This window comes from Podarcis liolepis, assembly GCF_965112155.1.
Source record: "Podarcis liolepis genome assembly, chromosome: 9".
Taxonomy (NCBI): domain Eukaryota; kingdom Metazoa; phylum Chordata; class Lepidosauria; order Squamata; family Lacertidae; genus Podarcis; species Podarcis liolepis.
This window is the reverse complement of record NC_139564.1, coordinates 38,486,379-38,501,389: the sequence shown is the minus strand read 5'-3', so window position 1 is coordinate 38,501,389 and position 15,011 is coordinate 38,486,379. Positions and strand designations below refer to the sequence as shown.

The following is a 15,011-nucleotide window of genomic DNA, read 5'->3' as shown; positions in this document are numbered from 1 at the left end:
CAATGACTGAGCATTAACTGAGTTGTACAGAGGAAGTCTGTGGGCTGACATTTCTGATCTCTATAAGTTGCTCTGGGAACCTATTTTGGCTGAAGAGTGGTGTAAAACTGCTTTAGAAAAACTATGACTCTGCTGTTCTCCTGAATTTTCAGTCTACTATTTCCAACACATGTCTGTGTATGTATGCATGTATGTATGTATTATTATTATGCAGTCACTAAAAGGGTTTGTGTGAAGAAAGACATGAAAAATGATATAGATTTAAGGATGACCCATGTATTCAAATTAGTCACATAAATTTGGTGAATGTTGGGGCTGTTTTATAGTCTCAACTTTAAAAAGATTGATTCAGAGGAAATGGGTATAAATTGCAACTTTGCAATTTATACAGATGGATGCAATTAATACACCTGGTTTTCTCTATTTCAGTGGAAATGTATATTTTGTTAACATTTGCATTCATCCTTGTTTCCATACATGTTAAACTTTTTTTCTGTTTTTTAACAAAATATTTTGTAGGAGAAGACGTACACTCAGTATAGTTCACGAGAAAGTCAAAAGGATTGGGCCACACTTGGATATCTTTGAAGCTTTCAAACACCTCCGAAAAAGACAAACCAAGGATAAATATATTTCATCTGCCATTATTATTCAGAAAACAATCAGAGGATGGCTTGTTCGTTGCAAAATGCACAGATTAAGGCTGAAGGTATTGTATCAGAAGCTAGGTGACATGCCATGGCTAGGATTGCTATGATTAGGCTTAACGATGAACTCTTTGCATTAGGCAGATCAGCTGACCATGATGATTTTTATGCATTAATATTATCCAGGGCTGGCACTGCCATGAGACAAGACAAGGCAGTTGCCTTGGTGCAGGAGGCTCTGGCCCTGTGCCCTGTGCTTCTTAGCTTTGTCCTCCTTCGCTATGCAGTGGCGGGTGGCATTGGGCACCTGGGCAGATGTGGTGTGGCTGGTGCACAGCAGGGGTGGCCGTGGCAGGAGGCAGTGTTTTTGTTTTGCCTCAAGGGGCAAAATGTCCAGGACTGTGGCCCTTATATCATTCCAGCAATTTGATAGGCAGGAATCTGATTTGGTAGGTAGATCTCTCTCTCTCTCTCTCTCTCTCTCTCTCTCTCTCTCTCTCTCTGTGTGTGTGTGTGTGTAAAATAAGTAGCTTGATGTGGTTATAAGTTAAATAGACTGAAGGCCCACAGGCTGTGCCCTTTATTTAAACATTGGTGTAGGTATATAATGGTTTGCATATAATGATAAGTATGGCTTAGTGTGAATGATCAAGTGTGGTGTTATAGAAAATGTAAAGCACATATCCTTCCTTCTTCCCCAGTCCTGCTGCTGCCATGCTGTACAGACGTAAGCAATGGTTTGCGTTAGCATTATGTGTGAACCCAAGGTCATAGTTTTTCTCACTCTAAACAAACCACATGTTCTTGGCTTGTTTGTTTGGGGAAGAGAAGTCACAAACCCAGGTTCACACATAACTCTAAGCCAAACCATGAGTAGTGTGATGGCAGCAAGGCTGGGGGGGGGGGGAGAGGCAAGGCAGATATGATTTTTCAATTTGTATGTCCCCATTCTTACTCGTTCATGCTTAATTGTAGCTTGGCTTACTATTACATGAGAACTGGGTCAGTGTATAGCACCCCATATCTGGTTGTAGTTAACGGTAATTTTTAATCCACCTGCATTTCTTTTGAAGTTTTTTCTAATGTTGCTTTACATTGTCTTGAAGTTTTATGAGAGGGCAGTATATACTTTTATAACTAAATAAAATACATAAAATATTTCCTTGTGTTCTCCTGTATCTCAGTGTCTGCTCTTGCACGTTGGTAATATTTTTCCCCCTACCAAAACACTAAGACCTGTTGCTTCTTGTTTTATTTTTTCACTTTTGCTTTGTAGAACTTCTGCAATAGTTTGACTTTGATACTTGCCTCATCACATTCATTTAGATGTGTGTGTGACATAGTTGTGGTTGTACACACTTGCAAGGGATTTGTCTCTGTTCACCACCTCTAAGAGTTTCTTACCTTACACACTAATAATTTATAATCCTTTCCCTTTTAAATAAATGAAAACAAAATATTTGTGTAATTGTAGGCTAGGAGCCATGGACCAAGTTTACTAGCTGTTGTAAAGGAATATCGCAAAGTGATGCTTCGCATTAAACGCCGATGTGGACTCTTGGATCCAACTACACCCCTAATATTTGATCAACTAGAAGACTATCTTGACCACAAAAGATGTATGTATTGGTTATATTATATTATATTTCAGAGCAAACCATTATTGAAATTGCAGTACCTCTTGCTTTTTAAAATGCTGTCTATATCTCAGTATTTCAGATTTCCAGAAAATGCAACCATCTCTTGTGCTTTCCAAAGCTTACAGTATTGTTTCAAAGACCTTTCCACCATAGATGAAATATAGGCTTATGTACAGTGGTACCTCGGGTTACATACGCTTCAGGTTACAGACTCTGCTAACCCAGAAATAGTACCTCAGGTTAAGAACTTTGCTTCAGGATGAGAACAGAAATCGTGCTCTGGCGGCGTGGTGGCAGCAGGAGGCCCCATTAGCTAAAGTGGTGCTTCAAGTTAAGAACAGTTTCAGGTTTAGAACGGACCCGTTGGTTGTTTTTTTTAATTTTTATAATGATATTTATTAAAAGTTTAAAGATTACAGAAAAAAGAAAAAAGGACAACAATAAAGAAATTACATTACAATACAGTGGTACCTCGCAAGACGAATGCCTCGCAAGACAAAAAACTCGCTAGACGAAAGGTTTTTCCGTTTTCGAGTTGCCTCGCAAGACGAATTTCCCTATGGGCTTGCTTCGCAAGACGAAAACGTCTTGCAAGTTTGTTTCCTTTTTCTTAAAACTGTTAAAACAAAGGGTGCTTAGCTTGAACAGCTGCAGTTGCGACTTGACGTGGTTTTGCAGCCTTTTCTCAGACTTTGCTCACTTTTGAAGCTTTTCCAAAACTTTTCCAGAACTTCTCTTGCATCCATTTGGTAAGTTAAACTTTTAAAACTTTTTTGGGGGGTTTTGGATTTTGGGTTGGGGTGTTTGGGATTCAAGGACTTGGTGTTGTGGGGGGGGGTTTGCGATAATCTGGGAGCTTGTGGGGCTTTTTTGGGAATTTTTATGATTTTCTGTGACCATTGGGCCAGTTTGTTTTTTTTCAGTTTTTTTTCCTGAGTTTGAATTTCTGAGTGCTGGCTGGCTGGGGGAACAGCTGGAGAGGTTTCTGCAGGAATCTGGGAGCTTGTGGGGCTGTTTTGGGAATTTTTATGATTTTCTGTGACCATTGGGCCACTCTGCTGTTTTTTTAAAAAAATCTGGATTTGAATTTCTGTGTGGTGGGTGGCTGAGGGAACAGTTGAGGAGGGGGTTCTTCAGCAAGAAGCAAAGAGTGGAAGAGGAGCCTTCTTCGAGTGGTCCCCCAGAGTCTTAGAAAATGTACTGTACACTTTGTTGATTTTTAAATGTTTTTCTGTCATGTTTATAAAGTTAATTTATTTTCCCTTCAATTTTTGAACTGCTCTTTACAGTATGTGTGACTTTAAAGAGCAGTTAATAAACTGTTGTTGTACCAAATTTGGCTTTGTTTGGACTTTTTTTGACCATAGGAACGCATTAATTGATTTTCAATGCATTCCTATGGGATTTCGTGATTCGCAAGACGAAAAATTCGCTAGACGACAAAACTTGCGGAACGAATTAATTTCGTCTTGCGGGGCACCACTGTACATAAAAAGAAAAACATAAAAAACAATACAGCAAAAAGAAACAAAAACACTAAAACACACATCCAATATTCCATATCTTTACCTTTCATTTACTTGTTTCCTCGACCTCCTCACACCTCCCTTTTTTGTATTCTAATTCAATTTAGCTATTTCAGCAAATCCTTTCTATCTTACTCAATTTTTGTTCTATAATTTACCTTAACCCAATCTGACCTTAAATTTTACACTTTGGCCCATTAACAATCCATTTTTACTTAATTCTTTATAACATTTCTGCTAAAGCCATGTAACTTCATTCCAGCATCCTTCTAACATTCAGTAATTTTGCTATATTTTTGTAAATATGCTTTAAATTTTTTCCAATCTTCTTCCACCGACTCTTCTCCCTGGTCTCGGATTCTGCCAGTCATTTCCGCCAATTCCATGTAATCCATCAGCTTCATCTGCCATTCTTCCCTGGTGGGTAGATCTTGTGTCTTCCAGTGCTTTGCGATAAGCATTCTTGCTGCTGTTGTAGCATACATGAAAAAAATTCTATCCTTCTTTGGCACCAATTGGCCGACCATGCCTAGGAGAAAGGCCTCTGGTTTCTTCAGCAAGGTATATTTAAATACCTTTTTCATTTCATTATAGATCATCTCCCAGAATGCCTTAATCTTTGGGCATGTCCACCAAAGGTGAAAGTATGTACCTTCAGTTTCATTACATTTCCAACATTTGTTATCGGGCAAATGGTAAATTTTTGCAAGCTTGACTGGTGTTATGTACCACCTATAAATCATTTTCATTAAATTCTCTTTTAGGGCATTACATGCCGTAAACTTCATACCAGTGGTCCATAGCTGTTCCCAGTCAGCCATCATAATATTATGTCCAACATCTTGTGCCCATTTAATCATGGCAGATTTCACCGTTTCATCTTGAGTATTCCATTTCAACAGCAAGTTATACATTCTTGACAAATTCTTGACTTTAGGGTCTAACAATTCTGTTTCCAATTTTGATTTTTCCACCTGGAAGCCTAATTTTTTGTCCAAATTATATGCCTCCATTATTTGATAATAATGGAGCCAATCTCGTACTCTGTTTTTTAATTTTTCAAAGCTCTGCAGTTTTAATCTGTCTCCCACTTGTTCCAAGATTTCCCAATACTTCGGCCATTTGGCCTCCATACTGAGTTTTTTCTGAGCCTTTGCTTCCATTGGTGACAACCATCTTGGGGTTTTGTTTTCTAACAAATCCTTATATCTTATCCAAACATTAAACAATGCTTTTCTGACAATATGGTTTTTAAACGCTCTGTGTGCTTTAACCTTATCATACCACATGTATGCATGCCAACCAAAAACGTTGTTGAAACCTTCCAAATCCAACACATCCGTGTTTTCAAGAAGCATCCATTCTCTCAGCCAACAAAATGCGGCTGATTCATAATAAAGTTTAAGGTCTGGCAGGGCAAATCCACCTCTTTATTTAGCATCTGTTAGTATCTTAAATTTTATTCGAGGTTTCTTGCCCTGCCAGACAAATCTAGAGATATCCCACCTGAAGATAATTTTGTTCCTTCTCAACAGAGCAACCAAATCTCCAAAATTAAACCTGAGGTCCAAAAGGTGTTTTGGAATATCTTTAAATATTTCCACTCTTGACTGATGTATTACCAAGGTCTTCTCGTAGTGCCAACCCAAAATTTTATCCCTCTCTTCTTTAGATCGGTTGGTTGGTTTTTGAGTGGGTTGGCTGGTTGGGAAAGGCAGTTGGTAATAGAGAGACAGTTAGGGCAGTTGGTCCTTGAGTGTGGGGAGGTAGCAGAGAGAGAGAGAGGAACATAAGACTAAGAAAGTAAAGAGGAACACTGTTTGGAATGCTGTAATAGTTTTGTTTTAAGTCTGAAATAAAATACACTCTTCTTTATGAATTGGAAGAAAAAAAAAGAACGGACCTCCGGAACTAATTAAGTACTTAACCCGAGGTACCACTGTATTAACATTATGAGACTCTTATGTGGAGGTACCATAACTCACTGGTAGAACACAGGTACACTGTCCCAAGTTTCCTGTTAAAAGGATAAGGTAGCAGATTATGGGGAAAACCCAGTCTGAGACCCTGGGAAGCACCTGCTGGCCAGTTTAGACTGGTGTAGTCAACCTGGTGCCCTCCAGATGTTGCTGGACTACAGCTCCCATCATCCCTAGCCACTGGGGTTGATGACAGTTCCAACAACTTCTGGAGGACACCATGTTGGCTACCCCTGATTTAGGCAACACTAGGAGCTTCCTAGTTAATTGAGCACTGAGATGCACAACTGTGTGTTCTGTCAGGTTCTGTGGTTAGAACTGCATGGGATGGTGGGAGTCCTATATCTTCCAATGCAGTTCACCACCAAACAGTAATAAAGCACAGGGGGTGGGGTGGATTTAGTGATTACCATTAGAGGGTGGAAGAGCTTTGCTGAAAATGCTGTCCATTGTTTTATTGCCCCCCCAACTCCTTTCTCCATATGCTTCTCCCACTCCAGTCTGGTATTCAAAATGGGAAATAAGTCCAGCTGGAGGGAAGTTTCTGGAAAGGGACTCAGGGAGGGGATAGGGAGTGAGAGGTGGAGGAAATATTCAGCATCCACTTTGCCCTCAGCTTCTTCAGTGGAAATTACTGTGCACTGCTGTTTGGTAGCATTCCTAGGTTCACCACAGTCTTCTGTAGTCTTGTGCTAGCTCAGCTCCAGTCTGAATGTTGTATCTCCCCTATGGAAGCTGTCCGCAAAGTCTTTCCACATGAAAGGTGATGGTCACAGCATGCAAAAGCAACTTACTGAGTGCCAAGGGCATGCCACGTTTGCATATCAGTGTGGCATGTCCTTGGCAGGAATGGCACTGGCACACAGGAACTACATGTGACTGAGGAGACACATGCATTAGCAAATGCTGAAACATGATGTGCACTGTGTGGAGTGCTGCCAAGGTCTTCTTGGCAGTCTCCACGAGGAGGCTGTAATGTTTACATTGACCCTGAGATAGGAAATGATGGAGCAAACTGGCAAGCGATAGGAAGCGATGGAGCAAATTGGCAAGTCACTCAATCTGAGTATTCGCAGTGAGATAGCTTGAGAAACAGGCAGGTCCATCCACAAAGGAAAATGAGGCGCTTGGCAGGCATTTTCCGGCACAGAATATGGAGTGAACATATGGCCAATGTGGCAAAGCAACAGTCTATGCTTGATATAGCAGCATCTATCACACTAGCGATGCTAAATGTTGAAAAGGGGGTAATAGATAAATATAAAGTATTACTTTGAAGTTAAGCAGTAGAACTAGTAAAGTAGCTGAAGTAGCAGTGATCATACCATTCTGTGTTGACAGTGAATATATCTAGTGACAGCAAGGAGATCTAGTGCTGGGCTGAAATCTGCACACCAGCAATTTTCATACTATTTTCTGAATTGTGTGTATGTGTGTTAGTCCTTGATGTGGGTGGGTGTAGGCAAATTCTATTTGGTGTTGGTGTTACCTTTAATATGAGTTGGCTGCTGATGAATTAAATAGCAGGTTGGCTACCCTCAGCATCCTGGTAGAAAGCTTGTCCTGTAAAATGAAATGAAAAAAACAAAACAAAACCCAGTGACTACCTCTTATTTAATGATAAGATTACCAAGCCTCCCTGCCCCCTGGCCCAATTCTTAGAATTTGCCTACATCTTCAAAATATTAATAGGTACAGTTACACATAAAAAGGATGAAGTTAACCACTGAATATCTTATATCAGTACATGCATATCCAGGGAGTGTGTGTGTGTGTGTGTGTGTGTGTGTGAGAGAGAGAGAGAGAGAGAGAGAGAGAGAGAGAGAGACCTGGAGCGGCACTCTCTGAATGCAGACTGCAATAGTGGAGGAATCAACATAGTGAAAATGGAAATAATAATAATAATAATAATAATAATAATAATAATAATAATAATAATATATTTATATCCCATCCATCTGGCTGGGTTATCCCAGCCACTCTGGGTGGCTCCCACACGAATATTAAACAGAATAAAACTTCAAACATTAAAAGCATGGCTGCCTTCAGATGTCTTCTAAAAGTCAGATCGTTTATTTCCTTGACATCTGGTGGGAGGGCATTCCACAGGGTGGGCGCCACCACTGAGAAGGCCCTCTGCCTTATATAGAAACAGTAGCAAGAAATATATACATAGTTTGACAAGGCATGAAATATTATTTGTCAGGGACAGGATGGATACTGAGGGGTGGGCACCAGGAGAAGTGGAGTTGGAGATTGACTTGGAAGAAGGGATCAGTGAATGGGGGGAACCTGTAACAGCCAGAAGACAAGAGGCAGAGGCAGGAGAAGATGCAGGAGGATTGGAGAGTGAAGGAAGTAACGATAAGTTAGGCTGGTGGAGAGTCAAGGGTTTCTGCACCGCCTCCTCCTGCCCCCACCTCTCTTGCTCCACTGTCTTCCTGGACCATAAGAGGATTAAAGCGGAAGGAGCAGAATGTTACTGTTATGTACTGAGTTGAATAGGATCCAAAAGGCAGCAATCTGATTGGTCCAAGAACAATAGGATTCAGAATGCAGCAGTCTGATTGGTCCACAGGAGCCACCCAATCCAGCTCCAGGTGGAAGTGAATCCGCAACCTGACTGGCCTACAGGTGAATCCCGGAATTAGCCAATCACTTGGGGCCCATTGTGTAAATAATGTATATAAAGCAGACATTCTGGGGGAACTTCCATTCCTCCTTACCACTATGAGCTGAATAAAGAGCATGAAATCTACTCTCGACTCTGAGTATATTTCAGTTACACAGAGGCAGAGTCTTCACCTGCTTTTGTGCAGCCCAAATAGGGAGCATACACAAGCCAAGATTGGGGGCAGGGCCTCTGTTGTGGCAACTGCCTCATCAGGTGCACATCTAGGACTATCTGAGAGAGGTAGGACTGATGGATATGCCTCCCCCTGATTTGTAAGTGTACTTTTGACAATTGACAAGTTGATTTCTCACTCTGGATTTTCCACACCTGACAACACTGTGACATTATTGGGAGCAGGTGGACTGGCACTCTACCTGGGCACAGAGTTGTAGTCTGTAACACAGTTTACCCACAATGTTCTCATCCTCACTATTAGAAATTGGATTAGATGGAGCAAATTTAGCTGCCTCAGGTATGGATATATAATGACATTATCCGAGTCAGGTGTAGGAGCAGCTTTAAATGCCTCAGGTGAAAGTGTGGCAGCTTGGTCAGAAGCCACTGCCAACCCTGTAGCACCTGAATCAAATACTGCAAAAGGATATCTAACAGGAACGTTAAAACTCAAAGGGGATTGTTGGAGAAACAGGGGGGGGGGGCAGACTCAATTCTGCTCTCTTTAGATTTAGACACAGAGAGATAAGTCCGGGACTACCTGAGTGTTTGGTATTACCCATTATAAAACACAAATAGTTTAAAAGTACTGCACCCCCCCACTTTTAAAAGCAATATCACAAATCCACTGTTAAAACTTACATAAAACAAGCACACTACTGATAAAAAAAATGTAAACTATTATATCCAGAAAGACTGTTCTTTTACCAAGGCACACACTTTTATATCACACTGTCTCAGGCTTCATAATCAACAGCATTAATAAGAGGTCCAGTTATATAATTCTTTATATTCTTATTGGACCTGCAGATCTTGGTGGCCACAGGCTGTGCCCTAGGTGATTAGTCACAAGAAAGGAGCACATTGGCTCTTCCCCTTCAGTTCCTTCTTCTTTTGCTTGATGGCCAGAAGAAATGCACAGCCTTCAGAAACAGACCTTGGTGACTCAGTTCACTTCCACCCCTAGTAGTCATATCATTCCTCTGCAACACTTTCATGCATGGTGTCCCAAATGTTTTCTTAAATGAGTTCTAGTCCCATTTCAAAAGTCCTGAAAGCTCTGAAACTCCACAAGGGTGTCTACCAGGCACCAGAGTTTGGAGATGAGATGAAAGAAGAATTTTATACATTCAGTTTTGATGAGCTAACAGCCTTGTTGGCCTAAGTGTAAATAGAGTTTGATTTCACATTGTTTGATTTCACCGATGGAGACGGCATCCGACCTAAGTTTCCAGCGTCTTCTCATAAACACTATAATTGAACCTATATCTCATCTGGAGATAATTCTATACAGTATAACAACAGAATGCATTTATTTTATTTTGCTCTGAGTGCTTATGGCTGTTGAATAAGAACCACTCAGCTTTAGAAAAATCGTTTTGAGTAGCTAAAGCTGATCCATAAAAAAATAAATAAATGCATCCTGTTCTTGAATTTGTGTTCACACTGACAAACACATAGAGTGCTCTGAAGAAGCAGGCTTTCCTGTTCCTTTTAATTAGGGATATTGTGGGAGTTCACCTGAGCCTGACTTGGATATGACATTTCAGGGTTCAAAAACCCCACCTTCAATTTCCCTGCTGCAGAGTTAGATAAAAAAAAACCTGAGGAAAAAACCACCTCTAAACAAAAGAGAGGAACTCCTACACCCTCCTTCTTGCTTCTCCTACTTCCCTGGCCCCCCAAAGCCACAACCTACCCCCAGCCCTCCAAAGCACTTCCCTGTTCCTTCTCTTGTCCATTAGTAGGGAATAGGAGCAGCAGTGGAATCAATGAAAGATGAGAAAAGAGAATTTTCTCTCTCTCCAGCTTTCTCTCCCATTTATGCAATGAGTTATAGTCTATGGGAGGGTTAAGACCTGCAATTGCAAGAGCTCCTGAAAGACCATTTTCCATAGTATACTTCACCCCTATACCATGCTATGTGTGGATGACACCTCATCCCACTCATTCTTTGCTTTGTATAATTTGTTTTGCATTTGAGAAGGCAATGCAACTATGCTGTTAACTTTAGTATTTTGAAAAATACTACTCATAAATACTGTTTATTTTATTTTTTTAAAAATCTGATTTAAAATGATACGGAAAATTCAAGATTTGTTAAAGTTGTCACCTAATAAAAATGTACATATACATTATTTTACATTCTAGTTTACGAAACGATGTTTACCAAGAGAGACTTCTTGAAAGAGATGGATAGAAACGAGCTACCTAAATTCTTCAGAGATTGTGGCCTTTTCCCAACCCTGGCTGAAATGAACAATACAATGAAAATGGTATTAGAAGGTAAGAGATTTTTTGGATGTTTTTGTTCAGAGGCAGTAGAGAATGCTATTCTTAGGCAAAGGGGGGGGGTTTAAATTGTTGAAGGAATGTGCACTTTGTTTATTTAAGTAATATTTAGAAGCTACATTATGCTGCTGAGTAATTCAAATGAGCCAGTGGTTGTTAGGGCTGTATAAAAAACAAAAATGGGCTTGGAACCTGACTCACTTGGACAGCTGGGTCACCTTGCCCTCAGAGGCTTGGACAGACACTGTGCTTCATCTTGGAGCTGAGGGCACCTCATTTTCTGAAGACTTGGATGGCTTCTTTATTGACTAGAATGAGAACATCAATAAATGCCTCCCCCCCCCCCATTTGAAGGAAACTGCAGGCAATGTAGGTTCTTCTCAGGGGATGAAGCCTGCTATATTTCAGAGAGATAAGTGTAGAGGTTTCTTACCAAAGAGAGCATTTGATTTATTTATTTATCATCCCCCCCCGTAGTTTTGTGAGCAATTTGTTGTGTTCTATGTCGTGAGTGTTGTGTGGCTATGCAACATTTTCACATGCATTGTTAAGTGTAGTGCTTTGTGCGCTCTATAAAACCAGATCTGTTAGTAAAAACCCTCAGAGGACAAGCCACCTTAATCTTCCAGGCATTCTAGTTTTTGTTTGGGTTTTTTTTTGTATCTTATTGTTGTGGCTTTACCTTAAGAGCAGTGGATAAGAGCTATGACGCCAAGACTAGTCAGAAGTACAAGATGGGGAGGCCCAAGGCTAAACCAGTTGCAGGTAGTTCCAAGGGTGGAACGGGTGCTACAGGGGTATACTGTGTGTATGACATCTGTATGGTTGTTGCAGTTACACAGATGACTGCAGCACAGCTCATGAACTGGGGGAGGATGTTAGAATTCCTGCTCCATGATTGCAGTCATGGGATTGTTGTCTATCACATGACGGTATATGTTTTGACTCCACAGAGTGGGAACTGACGGAGACAGGATGTTTGTGTTACTGTGTGCCATGAAGTAGGACTATTGTCCTTTATTCCTTTTCTCTTTGCTGTCTGATGCTAGAGCGAGAGGGAGGGAGCCATGCTGCAGTGCTCCGTGTGTGTTTATATGTAATTAAATTAAAAGATTAGCCAAAATGCTAAGTTGCTGAGGTCTGTCACACAAATTGTGAAGACTCTGCGGATCCCTAAGTGTGTCGGTGTCTGTTGACATTGGTTGCTGTGATGTTCGGGCAGAAGAAAGCTTTTGAAGCTCCTCAACCAGGAGGGAGAGAACATGTCAGTCAGGCATGTGTCTCTGCCAGGCTCCTACTCAAGTGTAGGCTGAACTCCTCACAGGGTGAAGATAGATGAAGTGGAAATACCATATTCTGTTCCCCACCCCCACCTCAAATAATGCTGCCTGGTTGATGGAGCTCATGGTTTGCTATAAGCTGCCTGAACACACCATCTTGAGTCTAGAGTGTGATTGGCGCTGAGAAACTCTTAGGTGGGCCGTTTTGTGTGGCAAAAGGTGGACTATTATATATCCTGGTCCCAAATCCTATAGGTCTTTAAACATCATAACTAATAGATTGAATTGTGTTTGGAAACAAACAAGCTACCTAATCAGCCAGTTGTTTTTCATGTGTCCCTTCTGAGCCCATAAATGTGTAAATAAGCAAATATTCACAAAAGACAGTAAGACTGCATTGGAAAAAGTAACTCAGGAAGAGTAACTTGAAGAAGATTGACAGTAACCCCCTTCACACACAAAGCCATGTGAAAATTGCTCTCTCATAGCAATCATGAATGATATGCCTTGTAGCTTTCGAGGGAAGGAGGCTGCATAGCAACAGACAGGAAAATCCACAAACTTCTTGACAAGGTCTGATCAAGGAAAAAGGTGTGACGGGCTTCTTCTGTCTGGATTCTGTATTACTGGTCAGTTGACTGTAACAAATATCTGACTGGGGCAGAGAGGACATGCAAGACCCTTTAGGAATGCATCCAAAATACTCCTCATCCTAATTTCTCCCCAAATTTTTGGAATTTTGATTTGTGATTGTGTTCTAACTGTGTGTGTTTTTTTTTCAATTCCTTGACCATGTAATCTGTCCTGATAATGTGTTGAAGGGTGGGATATAAATATCAAAACATTTTTCAAAGTTTTCTTTTTTTAAAAAACCATCTTTAAATATTCATCACCATTTGCTGTCTTGAAAAAGCTTCTGCTGAAAAGGGCATGGAGGGATGATAGCTACTGAGGCTGTGCAAAAGCTTTAGACAAGGCACAAATTTAAGGTAAATAGTACTGCTTCACCGGGCCACATTGAAAGTAATATTCATAGTGATCCACAATATAGACTCCCCCACCTCCCAAAGTTTTGGAAGTGCCTTGGAGCTCTGAAAGTGTGTTTTTGTTTTTTACTTTTTCAGGCCAGCACCTCCAAGCTCTCCATAAATTAAAAAGGGGGGGGGGGGAGAAAAAAAAAGCAGAGTGGGGGAGGCAGAGAAGGTGGTGTATTTCTGTGACTGGTGGTTGTAGATTCTGGAGCTCTCCATTTACTTCTGATCATAGCGGTTTTGGGCATGAGACAGGGCCTTTTCGGTGGTGGCACTTAGGCTATGCAACTGTCTCTCCTTAGAATTCCAAATGGCCCCCAAATGACAAGCATTTTAAATGTTCCTTTGAAACAATTTTGATTTGTCAGGTTTATAGATCAGGATGTTTTCATTTGTTCCCCTGGTTTTCTGCTCAAATTTTTGTTGCTGTGTTTCTTTTTTTGCTGGTTGTTCTTGTTTACTTTTTATATGAATATTGTTTTTAAGTTGGATTTCTGATCTCCATCTTCATCTTTTGATGGGCAAGTGGCTTAAAATATTAATATAAAAATGCATGATTCCAACAAAAATAATGTTACTTTAGCCACATGCACTTAAGACTTTGGATTAAATTCATGAGCCTTGCAGCCCAATCCTGTTCATGTTTATTCACAGATAAGTTACCCAAGTGTTCATGGGACTGCAGTCCTCAAAGTATAAAATTTTACATGTATTGTTGATACCAGCACAAAGCTGGTATTGTTGATACCAGCACAAAGCCATTCTTGTTTTCTTTTTTTACAAAGGTTGGATAAATTATTATTTGGACAAAGGGTACTCAAATCAAGTGTTCTTCTGCTTTTTTGGGAATGTTTTAACACAGTTATGCTTTATTGTTTCCAGCCATAGCTTCAAAGGCCATAGATGAGCTTTAACTTGAATTTCTAGCAGCCTTGGTTGGTTTACATCACAATTTCTGTGTAGTTAAAATGTTTTTTTAATGCCAGGCAAATCTCTGGGGGGCCTCTTTAAAAGAGCTAATGTTCCCTTTGGCACTGAAATCCACTTACCTTAACTGACTTCAGTTATATTTCAACCTGATTCCTGGTGTCACAACGGTAATGTTAATTGTAGCATCCCAAAGGCTCTTAGTATTCATCAAATATTTGATTTACATTTTCTAATAAGGCTTTTGGAATGCATGAACAGGAAACCTGTCCTCTACCATGATTCCTACTACTGTCTCCTTCATTAACATTGCGAGTTGTTTTTTCTAAAGTAATTAAAATATGTAATTGAATACACTAGAATAATTTTGGAAATTTAGTTTAATTATTCCACAGGTTCTACTGGGAAACATTGCATCTTTTATTATGACTGAATGGGTAAATGTGGCTTTTAAAAATCCCACTTGTATTTCACTAGATTATTTTTTTTAATCATTTAAGCAAATCCTGTGGATAGGCAGGATTGTCTCATGGTTCTCCATAAAAGTACAAAAGTGCTGTCGGATAACTTTCCATCTATACCTAAAACCAATAGCCACTCAAGTTATTCACTCACTCACTCCTGCCCTTGACACAATGCTCGTAAGGTAAGTCTAGGACTGATTTCAGCATTGTATGTTAGAGAACGTGACTATGTACTTTTTCTGAGGCAATGGCAGTGAGTTTTACCTTTTCAGCTGAAGCTACAGCAACTTAATTCTTAAAAACAAAACAAATGCCTGATCCGTCTAAGGAGACCTGTGTGCTTAATCAAGCATCTATGTCATGGGTAGGCAAATTAA

At 40.3% G+C, this 15,011-nt stretch overlaps 1 protein-coding gene and 1 long non-coding RNA gene across 5 annotated transcripts in view; one reads left to right on the top strand and one right to left on the bottom strand.

Annotated features, from left to right (window-relative positions):
• Positions 1-2,893, bottom strand: part of LOC310714680 — a 181,094-nt gene extending 178,201 nt beyond the window's left edge. Inside the window, exon 1 of the long non-coding RNA XR_014529964.1 lies at positions 2,741-2,893. This is a non-coding gene — a long non-coding RNA (uncharacterized lncRNA). The remainder of the gene's footprint in view (positions 1-2,740) is intronic.
• IQCM (IQ motif containing M) overlaps positions 1-15,011 on the top strand; it is an 88,311-nt gene that overhangs the window by 33,062 nt on the left and 40,238 nt on the right. For all 4 annotated transcript variants that reach the window (XM_083520071.1, XM_083520069.1, XM_083520072.1 and 1 more), the window contains exons 8-10: positions 520-709; positions 2,122-2,266; positions 10,792-10,926. In XM_083520071.1, coding sequence (XP_083376197.1) covers positions 520-709; positions 2,122-2,266; positions 10,792-10,926 — 470 coding nt within the window. The remainder of the gene's footprint in view (positions 1-519; positions 710-2,121; positions 2,267-10,791; positions 10,927-15,011) is intronic.